Consider the following 20,257-nt stretch of genomic DNA (forward strand, 5'->3'; position numbering starts at 1 on the left):
GCATTTTTGAAAAGCAACATTGTTTCACGCTTTGGATTCCCACGAGCGATAATCAGTGATGGTGGTGCCCACTTTTGTAACAAAGCATTCAAAGCTCTTTTGACAAAGTATTCAATCACACACAAAGTGGCAACTCCGTATCATCCGCAAACCAGTGGCCAAGTTGAGATATCCAATCGAGAAATAAAGCACATATTAGAAAAAACGGTGAGGCCAGACAGGAAAGATTGGTCATTAAGACTTGATGATGCATTATGGGCATATAGAATGGCTTTCAAGACCCCGATTGGGATGTCACCCTACATGCTAGTGTATGGAAAAGCTTGCCACCTACCTGTGGAACTCGAGCATCGTGCATATTGGGCCATCAAGAAATTCAATTTTGACATGCAGCAAGCCAGCTCAGAAAGAAGATTACAGCTGGCAGAACTTGAAGAAATTCGCAATGACGCGTACGAAAATGCCAAGATTTACAAGCAACGAATGAAAGTCTTCCATGATAAGCAAATTATGAGAAAATCGTTCACTCCAGGTCAGAAAGTGCTTTTATTCAATTCTCGCTTGCACCTATTCCCAGGTAAGTTACGCTCTCGTTGGTCTGGCCCATTTATTGTTCATACTGTTTTTCCACATGGGGCAATTGAAATTAAGGACCCAAAGAACGGTGTCACATTTAAAGTTAATGGTCAAAGATTAAAGTCATATCTAGAATACCAACCACATGGAGAAGACATCGAGATAAATTTGAGTGACCCACCAAATCTGAATTGATTTTTTTTTCTTTTCGTTGATTTGATTTTGTTTTCTTTCTTTATATTATTCTTTTGCTAATTGAAATTGTTTTTGCATAAGTGTGTTTATTTTACCATTAAGTTTTCTCTTATCATTTTTAATCATGAGTCTCATACTTAGACCGTTCCTCCTGAACATTCTTAAACCACTTCAACGTGTCAAAACTCATCTCAAAAGGCAGATTCAATTTTGTAAAACACAACGCATTTGGGCTCTACAACCACCAGAGTTAGTAGCCTATGTTGAGGGTTTAGAAAGCCAACTCAGAGACATTGAGAGAAGTGTTTACGACATCCAGTTGGAGCTTGAGGTAAATTCAATAAGAGGACGATTTTAATTTTCTTTGTGTGTTTTAATTTGTTTTTCTGTTTGTGTGCTTTAGTTTGTTACCCCGGTGAAGTGGCGGATAACGGTACTCCGTGACAATCAAGTCGGTTACTTCAGTTTCCCATAATAACTGATATTCTGAGGCCAAGGTATGGACAGAAACGAGATTCTAGTGAAGCTTCACAAGCGATTCCCTTCACTTCCTCAGAATGCCCTCCTTACGATCTATAAAGCTCGGTCCGAACGCATGCGATTACTCATGAGGAATGATGGGTGTCGAAGCCAACAAAAATAAATTCCTACTTTAAATAAATTGTGTATAGTGATTGAGCAGGGTCGTGTCCACAGAGATCGGTAATTATTTAAATCCTTTTAAAATGCAAAACATAAAATGGGGGTTTTGTTGACAATAATAAAAATCAAATTAAAATAATAAGAATGCAAATTAAAGTTGTAATTCAAATTGGAGAAAGCTCTGGTTGAAGGAATTAACTCAGCTTGATTCGACTACTGATCATTGATTCAAATATAGATTATTATTACTTATGAATAGACCGGTTATAGCTATTGAGACCCTCTAATAGCCAATCTCTCCTTAACTAGTCGATAACCAAGGTACGACCGTTGGTTATTTCCCTAATCAATGGACAACCCTAGATACGATCATAGGATTTAATCAATTGACAGCCTGAAAAACCAGAGAGACCCAAATCCTAATCAACACATATGATGATTCATTTAAATTAGATTGTTTATTCTCACAACACAACTCTCTGCTATGTTATTTGTCACAAACATTAAATTCTTCATACGATGAATCCTTTAATTGACAATAGATTAAGTTGATAATTAAATAGTGGCCAATTACCTAATTAACAAACATAATCATGAAACTAATTTAGAGAATAAACAAATACCCAAAAAGTAATAAAACAATTAAAGCATAAGAAAGATCTCACGGTAGTGATGAATCAAAGCTTCATTATCCTTCAACCAGAAAAATGAGTTTAGTTCCTCATAGAGAGAAGAGAAAAATTAGATCTAGGGTTTCTTTTTCTCCAATCCAAAAATCCCCCCTTTTTCACAATAGATTCCTCCCTTAAATACTCTCTCTCTCTTCTCTTTTAGAATTCTATTTAAAATAAAATACTAATATCTGAAATATTAAATTCGTAATTACAAAAATAACCAAAAATACAAAACACGTTAAACTAAAAAAAACTGCAGGTCCGCAGTTGACAGCACGCGCCCACGCCTTATCAACAAAGTTCTTCTGACGCTCAGAAATTTCTCCAAGAGAACAATCCTCCTTAAACATCATCTTTTAGCTCAATTTTATCATCAATCAATAGAATCGCACCTACAAAAGTAAAACACAAGTAAAACATTATTATTAAGTGCAAAACATCGATATTAAGGGAAGTAAACAATGCAAAACTAGTGCATAAATTGCACTCTAACAAATTCCCCCACACCAAGATGATGCTTGTCCTCAAGCATATAACTCAAGATTAATCTCAAATTTCCACTCAATTCTCATCTCAACTCATCCAAAAACAATTTTAAGAAAGCATACCTCAAGAAATTAAGTCGTTCAACGTTCGAGAGACAAGGATTTTAAAGCATAGAATTTCATAAGATAGAATAAGAACATTCAACCACCAAGAAGATTCGTTCAAAATTCAAGTGCAACAAGATGTAATAGCCCTCTCAATAACTTCACTCCATGCACTCAAAGTGTTTAGGGTGTCATTTATCCACTCAAATCAAATCAAAGAATGCTATTACCATAAACTTGCTCATAAATCACATCTCAATCCACAAAACATGAATAAAATGCAAAAATCTAAGGGTCTTAAAAGGGTTGTAATGGGGTTAAATGGGTTAAATGAAAAAGAAAGGTTTACGAAAGAAAAAGAGATCAAAATGAGAAGAATGAACTCATTGAATGAACTTATGATATCAAAATGCTTATTTCTACTCAAGTCACCAAGAATGTAAACATTTTTTTTTTCGATTTTTTTTTCAATTTTTCTTTTTCTTTTTTTTTCTTTTTCTTTTTCCTTTTCCTTTTCTTTTTTTTTCATTTTTTTTGTTTGTTTTTTTTTTTTCGAATCAAACAAAAGAAACGAACCTTGCACAATTGAATTCAAGCATAATGCTTGTTGATCTAATTGAGAAACTTTAATACAAGGTAGAAAAAGCAACAAAATATATCCATACAATGAGTCCAAAAATCTCCTTAAATTGAGGCTCAAAAAGAAGAAAAATGGTTAAGTAGACGGAGAGAATTAGATGGGTAATGGTTAAGGCTCAAACAAAGGTAGCAAATAAAGGTCTTCGGGTAAAGAAAAAGGAAAATGCGAGAATAGAAAAATGGTAAATGGTTTGCCCTTATCATTTTAATGCATAAAATCCTGTAATGTGGCTTCAACATGCATAATAAAGCAAGTTCTAGAATAAACAAACTAGGATTGATATTCACATAACAAAAATAATTAGAGCAAAGTGGTTGCTCATAGGCTCAAATCCTCACAAAGTTGGTAAATTTGCCATCAAATCATGTACACTCTTCAAATGAATCAATCATCAATAGTGGTGTAGAATGAGATGAAGGTATGAATGAGATATAAAAGGAAAGGTAAAAATGATAATAAACGAGAAAGATGTATGTAGTAAAAAAAAATGAAAGATAAAATGTGAGTGATGAAAGAGTATGATAGGAAAAAAAATAGATGTAAATAATTTGAGATAGATGGGAAAAAAGTAGTGAGAAAGAAAAGAAAAGAAAAAATAATAATATATAAAGCATACTAACTCCAAAATCATTTAAGGATGAGTAGAGTGAAAATAATAATTCCAGGCATCAATAATGCAAAAATCCCTCCCCCACACCAATAACTTACATTGTCCCCAATGTAAGATAATCAAAGCTCACATAAAAATTAAAGCGTAAGGATAAAAGATTAAAGGCAAAAACTTCCCTGAATTGTGAGCTTTGATCCTCGTAACGTCTATGGGCTTGGCGGGAATGGTGGGATAAATCCCACACTCTTGAAGTATGCGGCCAAATTCTGCTCCATCTTGTCACGGATTTCGATTCACGCGGCTGGAATGCAGGTCGTAGGCTGGTTGCGGACTATTGCTGCTCGACTGGAGCTTGCGGGTACACGGCTGGTGGTTCAGTTGCGCGCGGATGGGACTGATGCTGCGAACTGGTGACGCTGGATCTGCGTGCTGCGGCTGTTGCTGCGCGCTGGTGGATTGCTGGTGCGCGCGCTGGTGACGCTTGTTGCGTTGCGTGCTCGGCTGGAGCTTGCTGCGCGGCTTGGGGCTGGTTGCGCACTGCTGGTTGCGTGCAGGATGCTGTCTGCGTGGCTGCGTTGCGCGCGAGAGCTGCTGCGTGGCTGTGTTGCTGCGGGACTGTTGCGCGCGAGAGCTGGTTCTGAGTTGCGTTGCGGGGCGTGCTCGTTGCTGGTGCTTGCGTTGCGCGCGACTGATGCTGCATTCTCCGGCTGGCTGGTTTGCTGCTGGCGTGCTGCAAACGGCTGGAGAAGAAAACAATTTCTGGAAAATTAGGGATTTTGTGAACAGTAAAAAAATTTTTTTTTTTAACAATGATTTTTTTTTAAAAAAAAAAAATATATATATATATATATAAAAGAAAGAACAAAAGAAATAAATAAAATAAAATAAAATGAAATAAAATCAATTAAAATTAAAATTTTTTTTTCTTTTTTAGTGATGAATCACTTTGAGACACTAAAAATTTCAGAAGTACTTTTCTAATAAGCACGTGGGCACGCCTTAAAACTATTTTACTTTAAAAATTACAGAAGTACTTATTAGTTAAGACGTGGGCACGCCTTATCAAAAATTTTCTTCTGACCAAAATAAGCAAACACATTATTTAAAAAAAATTTGAATCAAAATTAAAAGAAGATATAACAAAAACCAAAATAAATAAATCACTTGGGTTGCCTCCTAAAAAGCGCCTTTGTTTTATGTCTTTGGCTAGACACATTTATGCATCAATCTCCATAATTTGGACTTTCGAGAGCCACATCCTCCACAATATTCACCGAAAAACCTTCATAAAAAGGTTTTAAGCGATGACCATTAACCTTAAGAACTCTGTCAGAGGTCGGGCTCCGAATCTCAACTGCACCATGAGGAAAAACATTAGTAACAATAAAAGGTCCAACCCAACAAGAACATAATTTACCCGGAAAAAGTTTAAGTTTAGAATGAAAAAGAAGAACTTTTTGACCAACAGAGAACTCCTTTCTCAAAATCATTCTATCATGAAATGTCTTCTTCTTTTCCTTGTAAAAAATTTCCTGCGCTATAGGGTTAATAACATCCACAGAAAATACCGAATGTTCCTCACTAGGATATTTCATGGCATCATTCATATTGAATTCTATAACCTCTCCATCAAAATCCATAGTGAGAGTCCCTTTATGTATATCCATTTTAGTCCTAGCAGTCTTAAGAAAAGGTCTTCCTAGCAAAATTGGGATAGAATTAGAGGAGTTATCATCTTCCATATCAAGTACATAAAAATCAGCAGGAAAAACCAACTCATTAACTTGTACTAAGACATCTTCTAATACCCCATCAGGATATGCATTAGACCTATCAGCTAGTTGAATTATCACACCAGTTTCTTTTAATGGACCAATATTCAAAGATGAATAAATGGAACGAGGCATGACATTAATAGAAGCTCCTAGATCTAACAAAGCATTTTCAACTCTAACACTACCAATTTTACAAGGGATAGTAAACATACCTGGATCCTTGCACTTAGGAGGTAGTTTCTTTTGAAGAACTGCTGAAACATTCTCCCCCATGTGAACTTTTTCATCTCCTCTTAATTTTCTCTTGGAGGTGCACAGTTCCTTAAGGACTTTAGCATATCGAGGTATTTGTTTTATAGCATCTAATAAAGGAATATTTACCTCAACCTTGCGAAATGTCTCAAGGATGTCTTTCTCTTGTTCCTCCTTCTTGGATTTTGCAAATCGGCTTGGAAAAGGAGGAGGTATCACAATAGGTAGGGGTTTCGCTCTGGTGGGTTGTGCATCTTGAGATTTAGGCATCAATTCATTCTTCTCAAGCTCATCCTCTACATGCTTTGTCACTTTCTTACTAGGCTCTTGCAACTCCGTCCCACTTCTAAGGATGACAGCACTAACGTTTTGCTTTGGATTCACCTCAGATTGTGAAGGCAATCTTCCTAATACTTGAGACTCCAGACGGCTTACTGTAGTCGCCAATTGACTCATTTGGTTCTCCAAGTTCTGAATGCTTGTTGTAGTTGCCTGCTGAAATTGTTGAGTGTTAGTCGCAAGTGATTTAACAATTTCTTCAAAAGATATACCTGACTTGGAGTTTGACTGTGGAGGTGTTGGTTGTCTTGGTGGATACTGTTGTGGGAATCCTGACGGCCTAACGCCATAGCTGAAGTTTGGATGATCCTTCCATCCCGGATTGTATGTTTGTGCATAAGGATCATACCTCCTCTGAGGCATGCCTGGAAATCCTCCAACTGCATTGGCTTGTTCAACGGGTTCTTCTTGAAGTGTAGGACACATATCAGTTGAATGACCCATATTGTAACAAATACCACAAGTCTTCACCTGTTGCACATTACCTACAACAAACTTTTCCACAAGAGAAGTGAGTTTATCTAAACGTTGTTCAACAGAAGAAATATTTACCTCATTCACATTCCTTAAGGTGGCATCTTGTCTGCTGCCAAATTGTTGTGCATTGGCAGCCATATTTGATATCAACTCCCTTGCTTGAGTAGGAGTCTTGTTCACCAACACGCCTCCACTAGCAGCATCTATCATACTCCTATCCATCAATGACAGTCCTTCGTAAAAATATTGAATAAGAAGTTGATCAGAAATTTGATGCTGAGGACAGCTGGCACACAATTGTTTGAATCGCTCCCAATACTCATATAAAGTCTCCCCAGGAAGTTGTCTGATCCCACAAATATCTTTTCTGATGTTGGCAGCTCTTGAAGCCGGAAAGTACTTCTCAAGGAACTGCTTCTTCAAACCATTCCACGTTGTAATTGATCCAGGAGGCAAGTAGTACAACCAATCTTTAGCTAGCCCATCTACAGAGAACGGAAAAGCACGCAGCTTAATCTGCTCTTCAGTCACACCTTGTGGTCTCATACTTGAACACACAACATGAAACTCCTTAAGATGTTTATGAGGATCTTCACCTGCAAAACCATGAAACTTGGGTAATAAATGAATAAGACCAGACTTTAATTCAAAATTTACCTCCAAGTCTACATATTGAATGCAGAGTGGTTGTTGATTCAAGTCTGGTTCAGCTAACTCTCTAAGAGTTCTTTCTACAGGTGCAGGTCTATCCATCACTTGTTCTTCTGAATCGCTAGATGATTCAACTAAATCAGGCACCGTATCTGTTTCAGAAAGCAAAGGCGACGAGGATCGTTGCTTAGCTCGCTTCGTCTGCTGTCTCAGCTGGCGAGCTGTCTTCTCAATTTTAGGATCAAACGAAAGTGTACCTGTACGAGAAGAACGAACCATACACCAAGTAAAACGTAAAAAGGATTAAATAAATGACACCAATCCCCGGCAACGGCGCCAAAATTTGATGGGTGTCGAAGCCAACAAAAATAAATTCCTACTTTAAATAAATTGTGTATAGTGATTGAGCAGGGTCGTGTCCACAGAGATCGGTAATTATTTAAATCCTTTTAAAATGCAAAACATAAAATGGGGGTTTTGTTGACAATAATAAAAATCAAATTAAAATAATAAGAATGCAAATTAAAGTTGTAATTCAAATTGGAGAAAGCTCTGGTTGAAGGAATTAACTCAGCTTGATTCGACTACTGATCATTGATTCAAATATAGATTATTATTACTTATGAATAGACCGGTTATAGCTATTGAGACCCTCTAATAGCCAATCTCTCCTTAACTAGTCGATAACCAAGGTACGACCGTTGGTTATTTCCCTAATCAATGGACAACCCTAGATACGATCATATGATTTAATCAATTGACAGCCTGAAAAACCAGAGAGACCCAAATCCTAATCAACACATATGATGATTCATTTAAATTAGATTGTTTATTCTCACAACACAACTCTCTGCTATGTTATTTGTCACAAACATTAAATTCTTCATACGATGAATCCTTTAATTGACAATAGATTAAGTTGATAATTAAATAGTGGCCAATTACCTAATTAACAAACATAATCATGAAACTAATTTAGAGAATAAACAAATACCCAAAAAGTAATAAAACAATTAAAGCATAAGAAAGATCTCACAGTAGTGATGAATCAAAGCTTCATTATCCTTCAACCAGAAAAATGGGTTTAGTTCCTCATAGATAGAAGAGAAAAATTAGATCTAGGGTTTCTTTTTCTCCAATCCAAAAATCCCCCCTTTTTCACAATAGATTCCTCCCTTAAATACTCTCTCTCTCTTCTCTTTTAGAATTCTATTTAAAATAAAATACTAATATCTGAAATATTAAATTCGTAATTACAAAAATAACCAAAAATACAAAACACGTTAAACTAAAAAAAACTGCAGGTCCGCAGTTGACAGCACGCGCCCACGCCTTATCAACAAAGTTCTTCTGACGCTCAGAAATTTCTCCAAGAGAACAATCCTCCTTAAACATCATCTTTTAGCTCAATTTTATCATCAATCAATAGAATTGCACCTACAAAAGTAAAACACAAGTAAAACATTATTATTAAGTGCAAAACATCGATATTAAGGGAAGTAAACAATGCAAAACTAGTGCATAAATTGCACTCTAACAAGGAATAACATACCTGCTGACATCCGTTGGTTAATCGAGGCTAAAGTACGATCGGCAGGTGAGTTACCTCCAAAATTTATTGCATACATGCCTGGTTGTGGTAAAGGAAATTATGCAAGAAAACGACGAGCTCGAAGAATTTCTGTTGCTTGTCATAAGTGTGCCAGAATGAGTTGCAATAAAAACCCATGTTCTTTAGGAATGATGTCTGATAACAGGGAAGATAAGATTCAATTCATTAGGGATGGCTTGAATAAGGAGTCATTGGATGATATCCTTTTGTCTCTTGAAACGCATCCCAGTGGATATGTGCAAGGAGCGATTCTCCAGTTATGGCCATTATTCCAGAAAGAGCATGCACGATATAGTCTCGGGAATCTGACTACGATATAGTCTCGGGAATCTGACTATAAACGACCCTGTTTGCCAGTTTATAAGAAAACTGGATAGGAAGCCTATCCTCGACCCATGTAAAACCAGAGGAAGATGTGAGCCACAGTCGCAACTACCTGTAAATATCCTTTTACTTTATTGTTATTTTATTTCACTATTGTTATTTTATTTCACTATTGTCTTATTGTTTGCATTATTGTCTTTAATAATTTTATTACTGTTTGCTTTTTCCTTTTTACTGTTTTCTTTTTGACTTGCGAGCCACGTGCTTTACGCGTTATTTAACACTGACATATTACCTCATACACAACCATGACCCACTATCACCAAGACTCTTAAATGTGATTTCTTTTTTGTCAAGCACTCACAAATTGTTTTTGAGAAGTATCACAATGTCAGCTACTCCCAATAGACAATTCAAGAACATTTGTGTGCTTTCTGGATTTACATATGGCAAACATAAAGAGTTCGTTGAGGCAGCCATAGATCTTGGTCGAAGCATAGCAGCGAGAAAATTACACTTGGTGTATGGAGGAGGCAATCGAGGGTTATCAAAAATGGTCTCAGAAGCAGCTTTTATCAGAGGAAGTCAAGTGTTAGGCATCATCCCAAGAGTCTTAAAACCATTGGGCAGTTCGTCTGACTCATCAACTGGAGAAGAGTTAGTCGTCTCAGGTATGCAGGAAAGAATAACTGAAATGCTTAATCATGCTGATGCTTTTATTTTCCTTCCAGGAGATCTTGCAACACTAGAGGCACTTATCATGCTAGCATCTTGGGCCCATCTCCACATCCACCAGAAACCCATCGGTTTGTTAAATGTCAATAACTTTTATGATGGCTTTATCGCATTTCTTAACCATGCAATAAAAAACTATTTCATTCCCGCTAATGTGAAAAAACTTTTTATTTGTGCTCACACTGCTAATGAGCTACTTGATCTGTTACAAGCTTATAGACCGGAGCCAGACCCCTGGACCCTCGTGTTGGAGCGTCCAAATAATGATGGTAACAGTAGCAGCAGTAAGAAGTACAAATTAGATTTAACTCTCCGCCTATAAATATTTTCTTCTGTGTTGCACCACCCAGGTGATGTCTTCTAAACTCTACTTCTTTCCTTTCAAACATTGAGGACAATGTTTCGTTCTGGTTGGGGGGAGGGAATAGTCGACAATTGTGGAATTTTGGTTAAGTTTTTACTAATTTTTGTTGTAGAAACTAACTGTTGCTAACTTTTTGTGTTGAAGATGGCTGAATATGGAGTGTAGTGACTCTAGAAACGCATCTTCATCGTTTATAAAAAAAAAAATTCAGACATTTTCTTTTTCTTTATTATGTGTTTATGTTTATTTTTCTTCTTTTTAATTTCTCCTCTATAAATATACATTTTCCAACTTTTGAGTCGAAGATGGCTGAATATGGAGTGTAGTTCCTCTAGAAACGCATCTTCTTTTAAAAAAAAAAAATCATTTTCGTTTTCTATCATTTTACGTGTAACTTTTCTAATTAGTTTTTATGCATCATTTTCACATTTCTGCATGCATATTTTCCTTTCATGTTTAGAATAGGTTGGGGGGTAGAATGATGTTTTTTAAAAAAAATGTGTGATTTGTTTTAACATTGGATGACATGATTAATTTCAAATTTTAGTATTTGTATTATCTTTGGTCTTAAGTGATGTTACGCTATGTTTGCTACTTTACATGTTGATGTCGGAGACAAATGTGAGTTGCTTGAAGGAATGAACATGTCATAATAAGTACCAAGTGAGTTTTTGAGCCTATTATTTTTCTTGGAGAATAACCCTTTTGCCCACTCTTTATACAGCTTAGCAGTTTATTATTTTATACACGATCTCTAAATTACTTTTGAGTTAACCCTTAAAAAAAAAATTGTAAAATAAAAAAAAAAGAAAAAAAGAAAAAGAAAAAAAAGTGTGTTGTTACATTTGGAGGCCCATCTAACTAGTAGATATGGAAGATTATTTAGAGCCCTAAAAGACGATGGAGAGGCCATCTTTGATCCGTTTGAGCCTTTCAAGCCATCCCTTTTATTTAATATCCATAGTTAACCCTTTTGAGCCTTTAAAAAAAAAAAAAAAAACCTTTTCTTTGTCAACTTATCATCTTGACCCACTCCGATTTGGAGTATTACCCGATATCTTATAAGTCCCATCACCTATTTATGTTTGAGAAAATGTAAATAATTATTTTGTTCAGTGAAGTTATGCCAAATAAAAGCAAAAAAAAACAAAAACAAAAGTTGTTGTTTCAAAAGAATAAAAATAGGTGAAATCCACCTTGCAACTTCCAAAAAAAAAAAAAAATTCTCTGCATTTTTCTCAAACATACACTTTGTTTTCCTTATTTCCCTTCTTTGTTAACCATGTCCCTAGCCTACGTTACGTCCTAATAAAAGTCCTTGATTTTAGGGAACTATAGTCCGAAGTAGAAGCTAGTTATATGGGATAAAAAGATGTAGTGATGCATAATTAAAAAAAAAAAAGATAAATAAAGTGGGTTGACTAACATTTTATTTGACTTGAGATCGTATTATTTCTAAGCTGAGGGCATATTTATTTCATCTTGGTGAGAGCATGTGATATCACTTCTTTATTATTTTCTCTCTCAATTACCATTCATTGGAGTGACTATTTTTATTGGGATTAATTTATTTGTGAGAGTGTCACTACTTCCAGTGAGATTTTGGGGTTTGACATGTCATTCTTGAGAGTAGCTAAAACAAAGTCTACTGGGCTAATTCATGTGGATGGTTGATGTGGGTGTGATGTTGCTTTAGACTGGAGATAATGTTTATACTTTTATTTGATTGCTATCATTAATCTGATGGAATAAATACGAGTGTTTCTATTAAAACAAAAAAAAAATTATTTTGAATTTGAATTTTGTTTTCGCTTTATTTGCTAGGGACTAGCAATAAGCTGGTTGGGGGGTGTGTTGAGTGTTAGAAAATGCATATTTATAAAGGAGAAAACCGTCATTTTACATTTTAAGTCTTACTAACAACCCTTACTTTTATATATTTAACCTTCTTGTGATTTAATTACATGTGTTTTATTTTAATTAAGTATTTTATGTATTTTAGGGGCATTATAGTCATTTCACAATAAAGGAGAGATCAGACGGCAAAACGGACATCACTTTTGAACTCAGGACGGTCGAAAACCTTAGGAGGAGCATAAAAGGAAAAATGGCACTATTCACATGTACGGTACTATTCACGTGTACGGTACTGTATACGTTACTGTTCACGACACTGTTCACATAGACGGATGATGACGTGGCATTGACCGATGATGTGGCATTGACTGATGAGGTGTCACGATCCTGTTGGACTAAAATTCTTATGTACTGTTGATGGTGACGTGGCAGCATATCAGTGGACGAAAAATCTCGCGTACGGTGCATGCATCACACAGGATTATTTTCAACCAAACCGCGTTACTGTTCATCCGGGTCAAACCGCGTTACTGTTCAAAGTCGGGTCAAACCGTGTTACTGTTCATCCGCGTGGTCAAACCGTGGACTGTTGACTGATGACGTGGCGCAATCCTGAGCGTCCAAACTGTTTTTAATCCGATGGCCATGATTTACTCCATGTATCTATAAAAAGGGGGCCTCCCCCCCCTAATTTGATATCTCTGAATCCATTTTTGGGATCCATTTTCTGTAATTCCTTCTCCATCTTGTATTTTCTTCGTATTTTAATAAATTCCCATTTTGCCCCTAGTTCAATTATGAGTGGCTAATTTTCTTTCAAGCTTGGGTTGAAGGTGAAGTCTCAACATGTGTCATGGGCTTAATTTGGTAAATTTATTTTCTCTTCCCCTCTAATTTTTGTGGATGTTTTGACTTCTCGTCGACAAATAATAATAGTCTTGTCTAGATAGCGCCTTGGTTACACCGGCTCTCTAGTATAAGGTTATTATTATTTGGCACGATAAGCCCTTAGCACCATATTGATTAGAGCGTGGTTCATGAGGTGTGGATTCCCCCCTCATGATTTAATTGACATTAATACGGATTATTTAGCCTATGATGCATGTTGATACGGATCCAGATACCCAAGTACGTTAATTTAATAGATTTTCTCTTCAATTTATTCTCTCCATTGCAATTCCAGTTTTAGAATTTATTCTCGCCATTTTAATTTAAGTTTTAGCATATTCTAAATCATTTCCACCATAATTCCAACCACCCATTTACAAAATTAATTCTATATATAATTAAAATCCACCTCCTCGTGGGATCGACACTTGTCACCATTGATCTACACTACAATAGATTCGTGCGCTTGCGAGTACATTAAAATTTGCACAACAGGAACCTCCCACTAAAGTACCCGAGCTTTGATCATTCCTTGGATTGGTGAACTACTACCGCTGATTTATCAAAGGCTATTCGGCAAAAGCGGCACCCTTCACCGACCTACTAAAGAAGAACCAAACATTGTATTGATCTGAAGAATGCCAGCATGCATTCGAGGACTTGAAGAAGGCAATCTTTGAGGACACCGTCCTTATTCTTTCAGACCACACCATGCCATTCGAAGTCCAAACAGATGCCTCCAACTTCGCCATTGGTAGAGTCCTCATACAAGAAAGCCACCCTATAGTGTTCAAGAGTCGAAACCTAAATATCACGGAACACCGTTACACGGTGTAGGAAAAGAAAATGACCGCCATTATTCATTGACTATGGGTGTGGCGACATTACTTGCTTGGCTCACACTTCGTGCCATAAGCTACTTTCCAACGACAAAGAAGCAGAGTCTTAAGTAGGCAAGACGGCAAGACTACTTTGCATAATTCAACTATCAGCTTGAGTATAAGCCCGGAAAGCCAACATCATTGCAGACGCCCTAAGTCACCAAGCGGAGTTGGCAACACTAAGCATGAACTAGTCAAAGTCTGACCTTATCTCATGGATCAAGGAAGGCCTCCAATAAGACCCACTTTCAAAAGATTTGTTAGGGAAAGTTCTCAAAGAAAAGATAAGGTGATTTTGACAAAAAGAATGCATCCTCCTCACCAAAAGAGATAGGTGTTAGCATACATGTGTCCATAATGTTGATTTTGATGATAGCAAACAAGATTAAGAATGATTAAGTTTTTAAAAGCTCAAATTATTTTAAATAAATCATTATTTTCATAATATAAAGGTTTTATATTTAATGGAAAAGTGATTTTATGAAATTGATTGTTTTCAATTAATGGTTTAAATTGAAAAAGTTTTGAAACTCTGGAAATGGACTTATTTGTAAAGTTTTATGACGATTTGGGCCATAGTATAATTATAGAAAGTTTTAGGGCAAAACTATAATTTTAGAAAATAATTTCACTGTAGCAAACGGCTAACCGTTTACTGAAAACGATTAACCGATTATTTCCAAATTGCTAACCTTGAACCGTTTAGTAAGAACGGTTAAACCAAATTTGTTTTGCAGGTCTCTGGAATTTAACGGCGAAAGGGTAAGCCTAAACGGCAAACCGTTTATTTGAAATTTGGCCCAACGGTAACTTTTGACCAGCCTAAACGGTTAACCGTTAATGGTTAACGGCGAACCGTTTTCAGGTAAACAATTTGTAACGGCTAGTTTTTCAGCTCCAACTATAAATAAGCTCATTCAAATTCAAACAAGATTGATCACAACACGACCATTGAGCTTATATTCGAGAATACAATCTTCATAGAGGTTTAAACACATTTTTACTTCATCTATTCCCACATTGGGCATTGATTTGTAATCTTAAATATTGTGTGAGAGAAAAACAATTTGTAATCTTTTACCTTGAGTGATTGTAAGTGTTGAGATATACTTGAGTTAAGAGATTAGGGATAATCTTTTGTTGTAAAGGTTTATTAACACCTTGGAAGTCAAGTGTAAGCATTTGAAGCCTTGGAGGCTTACTTAGTGAAATCCTCAAGCCCGGAAAGCTTGGAGGCGTGGACGTAGGCGAGGTTGGCCGAACTACGTAAAAATCTTCGTGTTTGAATCTCTCTTCCCTTATCTTTTTATATTGTGTTTGATTTAATTGTTATTGCTTTAAATTCATTTTAGATTTGCATGATATTTGTTTTAGAATTGAATAATTTTTAGAATCCCAATTCACCCCCCTCTTAGGTTGCATAACTAGAATTTCAATAGGTTGTTTGTGCATATGTGGGAAAACTTGTAAAGAGAAGTAATCAAGGAGTGCCACGATTTGAAGTAGGTTGGCCACCTCAGAGTTGAGCACACGACCATACTAGTCCAAGCCTTATACTTTTGGCTACATATGTAGAACGACATCGAAGCCTATGTGCGGACTTGTCTTGTATGCCAACAAGGCAAAATGGATGGAGCCCCTACCGCTAGCATTAAGGCTGTGGGAAAGTGTATCCATGAACTTCATTACAACCTTATCTAAGTTCGAAGGGGTGTAAAAGTATCATGGTTATTGTCGACCACTTCAACAAGTACGTACCATTCACTGCCGCACCTGCCGATTGTAAAGCAGATGAAACTATATGTCTTTTCATCAAGCACATTAGAAGATATGGGAAGTTTTGAAGAGCATCGTGAGCGATCGAGACTTATGATTCACTGGACACTTTTAGATAGAGCTCTTCAAGTTATTGGGAGCCGACCTCAAGTTCTCGACAAGCTTTTATCCACAAACCGATGGATAGACAAAGCACATCAACAGTCTACTCATGATTATTTGAGGTATTACGTGAGTGCTCATCAGCGAGATTAGGTGAAGTTGCTAGATGTTTCGAGATCGTCACGGGATTCTAGCCCATGAAATCCAATGCCATAGCCTCAACTCATGGAGGAAAATGCCCTATGGCTCACAAGCTTGCCTACGAGTGGCACGAGGAAGTAGACATCACACGAGCATATCTCAACAAAGCTATATGGAAGATAAAAATGGGCTAACATAAAGAGATGTCATGTCGAGTACAAAGAAAGCGATCGAGTCATGATCAAGCTCATACGTCAATAGTTCAAAACTTTGTGGGTAGTACCTAAATGGTTAGTGAGGTGTTACAAAAGGCCTTAACAAGTAGTACGACGTGTGGGCAACGTTTCGTACCAACTCCAACTTCTGTCAAGACTCAAGATTCATCCAGTCTTCTGCGTGAATCTACTCAAGCCATACCATAGAGGTGCAAAAGACCTAAGCCGTGGTAGGTCAAGACGTGCCCCAACAATTATTGTCACCTCTTTCGCCAAGGATGTAAAGTAAATCACTGCCAATTAAGTAATCTGAAGACGAGGTGCACGGGCTTACAACGAGTACTTGGTGAAGTGGAGAAGCCGCCCAGAGAGCGAAGCCACATCGGAATGTAAAGAAGACCGATGGCAATTCAAGGAGCATATCCAATGGTTCAAGCATGAGAGCGCAATGAGAACTTTGCAAGCAGATGTGAGGGAGAATGTCACAAGCCACTCAAAATTTTCCCTAAAAGAGGCTAAATTAGTGACATTAGGTGCACTTAAAAGCGAGCAAACGTGCATTAAGTAATGCCCCGCTCCAGCTTCCAAGTCCAAGAGCCCAAATCCGAGCTTAGGTGTGCTAGCTTAGCCCAATTCTAAAATGTTCCAACACACTCTAGCACTTATACATATCTAGAATCCTACACACTCATCTACACTTGTTAAATATCTATATATTTAGGCAATTTGCGCGGAACTCTTTAGTCCTAGGCAACCAACTCTATAATAAGCCTTGGCACTTGCCATTTTGGAATCCAAGTCTCAAGCACTCTTGTAAAAGGCTCTCTTTTATTTTTCTCTTCTAAGAAATAAAATTATCTTTGGCCGTATTACTCTTTTTTTTGTCTAGCATTCTTGCAAGCATCCTTTTCTTGGCTACCTTGAGGAGTTCTCTAGACTTACTTAGCAACTTTTGCACTAAAAGTTATCTAAGTGCTGCACAAGTTGCTATGTAAAATACTCAACTCATGACATTATGTTTCCTTTTTACAGTGCATAAATCTTTTAAAAATTTAGCATAAGATGGTACATGTTTAATGACATCTAGCAAAGCAATGTTGACCTTTACCAGTTTGAAAACTTTATAAATCTCACGATTTTGGTTTGATTTCTTTAGCTTGATTAGTGCTTGAGGAAATGGGGGTACATGAGAAGAGTTGGTTATCTCTTCATAGGTTAAAAGTTCATAAAACTCTTCCTTACTATCTGAAAGTGACTCCTTACTAATTTTAAGATGATTAAAAATATGTTTTTCAACAACTTTACCACCACGAAAGGTTATAACCAATTTGACTTAGCTCATGTGTTGGTTTTCTGTACTACAAATTGTAGAAGTTGTCGACTTTTGGGATTTTGTTGTGATTGAGAAGGAAACTTACCTTTATCCTGAACGATAAGAGCTGATAATCATTTTGAAGATACTATTTGTCAAATTGGCCAGATTTGTATGGTTTGGTTATTGATAGACTCTTATTTTTTTATGAATAAATGCAATGTATCTTTAAGATTTTTTTTTTTTTTTTGTAGTGAGACATAAGGTAGATCACTGTGGGAGTTTTGAAAATTCTGATGTAAATGAGGTGGTTGTGAAGGTTGTGTATAATTGTCATTTTTTTAGCTAAAATTTTGGATGGTTTCTCCAAATAGAGATATAGGTTTGTGAGTATAGATTAGGATTTGGCCTTTTAAAATTGTCTATGAAATTCTTTTTTTCATGCAAACTTTTTTTCAGAACCAGAAAATTCGAATAGTCCTACATAGAATGGTCAATGTAACTACAAACACTACATAAAATATCTTAAACTGATTGAACATGATCAATCTTTTTCGACTCTAATGCTTCAGTTGAAGGTCATGATCTTCCCTAAGGTTGTACATGCTTTCAATAGATGGAGATGATTGGGATTTACTTGATGACCCATAAGAATCAACTGTGTTCTAATGTTGTGCATTCTCTGTTATCTAGTTAAGATAATCTAATGCAACTTCAGGACCATTGTCATTAAACTCACCATTATGTATCATTTCAACAACATGTCTACTTTTAGATGATAGTCCCTTGTGGAAAAATGACACTAACCTCCATGTTTTAAAAGTTAAAACCATGGTGTGGATAAATGTTAAGTAACTCCTTGTACCTATCCTAACATTGGTAAAAGTCTCTCCTAGTTTTTAAGTGGTGATTTACCTTTTGAAAGAATTCATTTGGTGGGGTTGAAAAGACTTTTTAAAAAAATTGTGTTTGTATTGCATCTCAGATTATGATGGATCCTAACCTAAAGTTTTGTATCTATGTTTTAGCTTTTTCCTTTAGTAATGGGAGAAAATTAAAGTCTTGATTATATTCATACTACAATTTTGATTAGCACAAATGTTATACATTTCCTCAAATTCTCCCAAATGCAAATATGGCTTTTCAGACTTAAAATCATGAAAAATAGATAGAATCGAAATGATACCAGGTTTGAAATTAAAACTTGATGTATCGAGAGGTAAACTATTCATAATGGTCCTCATGTTCTAGTAGGATGCATGAAATCTCTAAGTATATTAGGTTGATTATGAAGATTATGTATACTTGGTTATCTCTTTTCTCTAAAAAGTTATCAACTTTGTTAATCTGCCACTATTTGTACGAGAGCAACGTCTCATACAATGTTAATGTGTGTTTTAAGTTAAAAAGATGATGTAGAAACAAATGAGTAATGCATGAAATACAAAATGAAAATTGCACAAAATAAAAATTAAATAAAAATTAAATAAGCAAGACATACATACATACATACATACATACATACATACATACATACATATATGTATATATAAGAATTAAAAATACTAATAATAAATAAATGCAAAATAAAAATTAATTAACTAAAAATAATAGGCAGTTACACCAGCCATATAAACAAATTAATTAAACATTCCAACATATTAACAAAATATTAACAATTTAGACGATATCATAGAACCAGCCGCTAATAATAATAAAGCATAAAATAAAATAAAAATAAAAATAAGGAAAAATGAAATTACGAGAAAAATAAAAAAATACTTACCTCAAGGGATGGAACTCATCTTTTTTTTTCTTTATGGAACTCTTCTTTTTTTCTTTAACAACTTTTAAAAATTATTTGCCAATTAGATAATCAATTTAAATTTCAAGTCTTGATGGTAATTTTAAAAGTCCAAACTCCAAAGTCCATACTCATTTAGTCCACAAAGTTCAAAAATCAAAGTTCATTTAGCCCTCAAGGTCTAAAGGTCGAAAAAATAAGCCATAATTCAACGATCCAAGTTCCAATCCGGTTCAAGGAATGTTTTACAAGAATTTTCTAAGGCAAAATGAAGTTTTCTTACAAGCTTTATGATAATATAGTGATTTCAGGAGAAAAAAAAGAGCTAACTGAGATCTTATGAAAATAATAATAAAATGATGAAGATAGAAATGAATGGCAAAATAAAGAAAAATAGACATCAAATTTAGAAAACTCCTTGACAACGACGCCAAAAATTTGACACGACTCAAAAATGTTGATTAGTCTCAAGTATAAGAGTGCTTAGTTGTAGTAAACATGATGAGTCTGGGTTCGAGCCACAGGAAATCCATAAATCTAGTAGTCACTTATTAAACAAAAATAATTATAAAAAAGAAACTAATAGAGATCAATTTAAAAAAAAATGCTAAGATTACGAGATTCATTCTTGGTTTTGAAATTATGGATATCATACTTTCTCTTATTTATATTTTGCATTTTTTTGCCAATAATTATTATGCTATTTAATTTTTAATTAACCTTTTATATGGATAAATATGAGATCAACTACTTAATGTGACACAGTTATATAAGAGTATCAATTTGTCAAAATTTCATATAGATCCAAAGAGATCTAGATATGTA

At 35.6% G+C, this 20,257-nt stretch overlaps 1 protein-coding gene across 1 annotated transcript; it reads right to left on the reverse strand.

Moving 5' to 3' along the window:
* Positions 1 to 5,224: 5,224 nt before the first annotated feature.
* Positions 5,225 to 7,700, reverse strand: LOC112096411. Its single transcript, XM_024179836.1, has 4 exons — positions 7,527 to 7,700; positions 6,846 to 7,448; positions 5,466 to 6,446; positions 5,225 to 5,281 (listed from the first exon to the last, which is right to left on the reverse strand). Exons 1-4 carry the CDS (start codon positions 7,698 to 7,700, stop codon positions 5,225 to 5,227), a joined length of 1,815 nt encoding a protein of 604 aa, XP_024035604.1.
* Positions 7,701 to 20,257: the final 12,557 nt, after the last annotated feature.

This window comes from Citrus clementina, unplaced genomic scaffold (genome assembly GCF_000493195.1).
Source record: "Citrus clementina cultivar Clemenules unplaced genomic scaffold, Citrus_clementina_v1.0 scaffold_8, whole genome shotgun sequence".
Taxonomy (NCBI): Eukaryota; Viridiplantae; Streptophyta; class Magnoliopsida; order Sapindales; family Rutaceae; genus Citrus; species Citrus x clementina.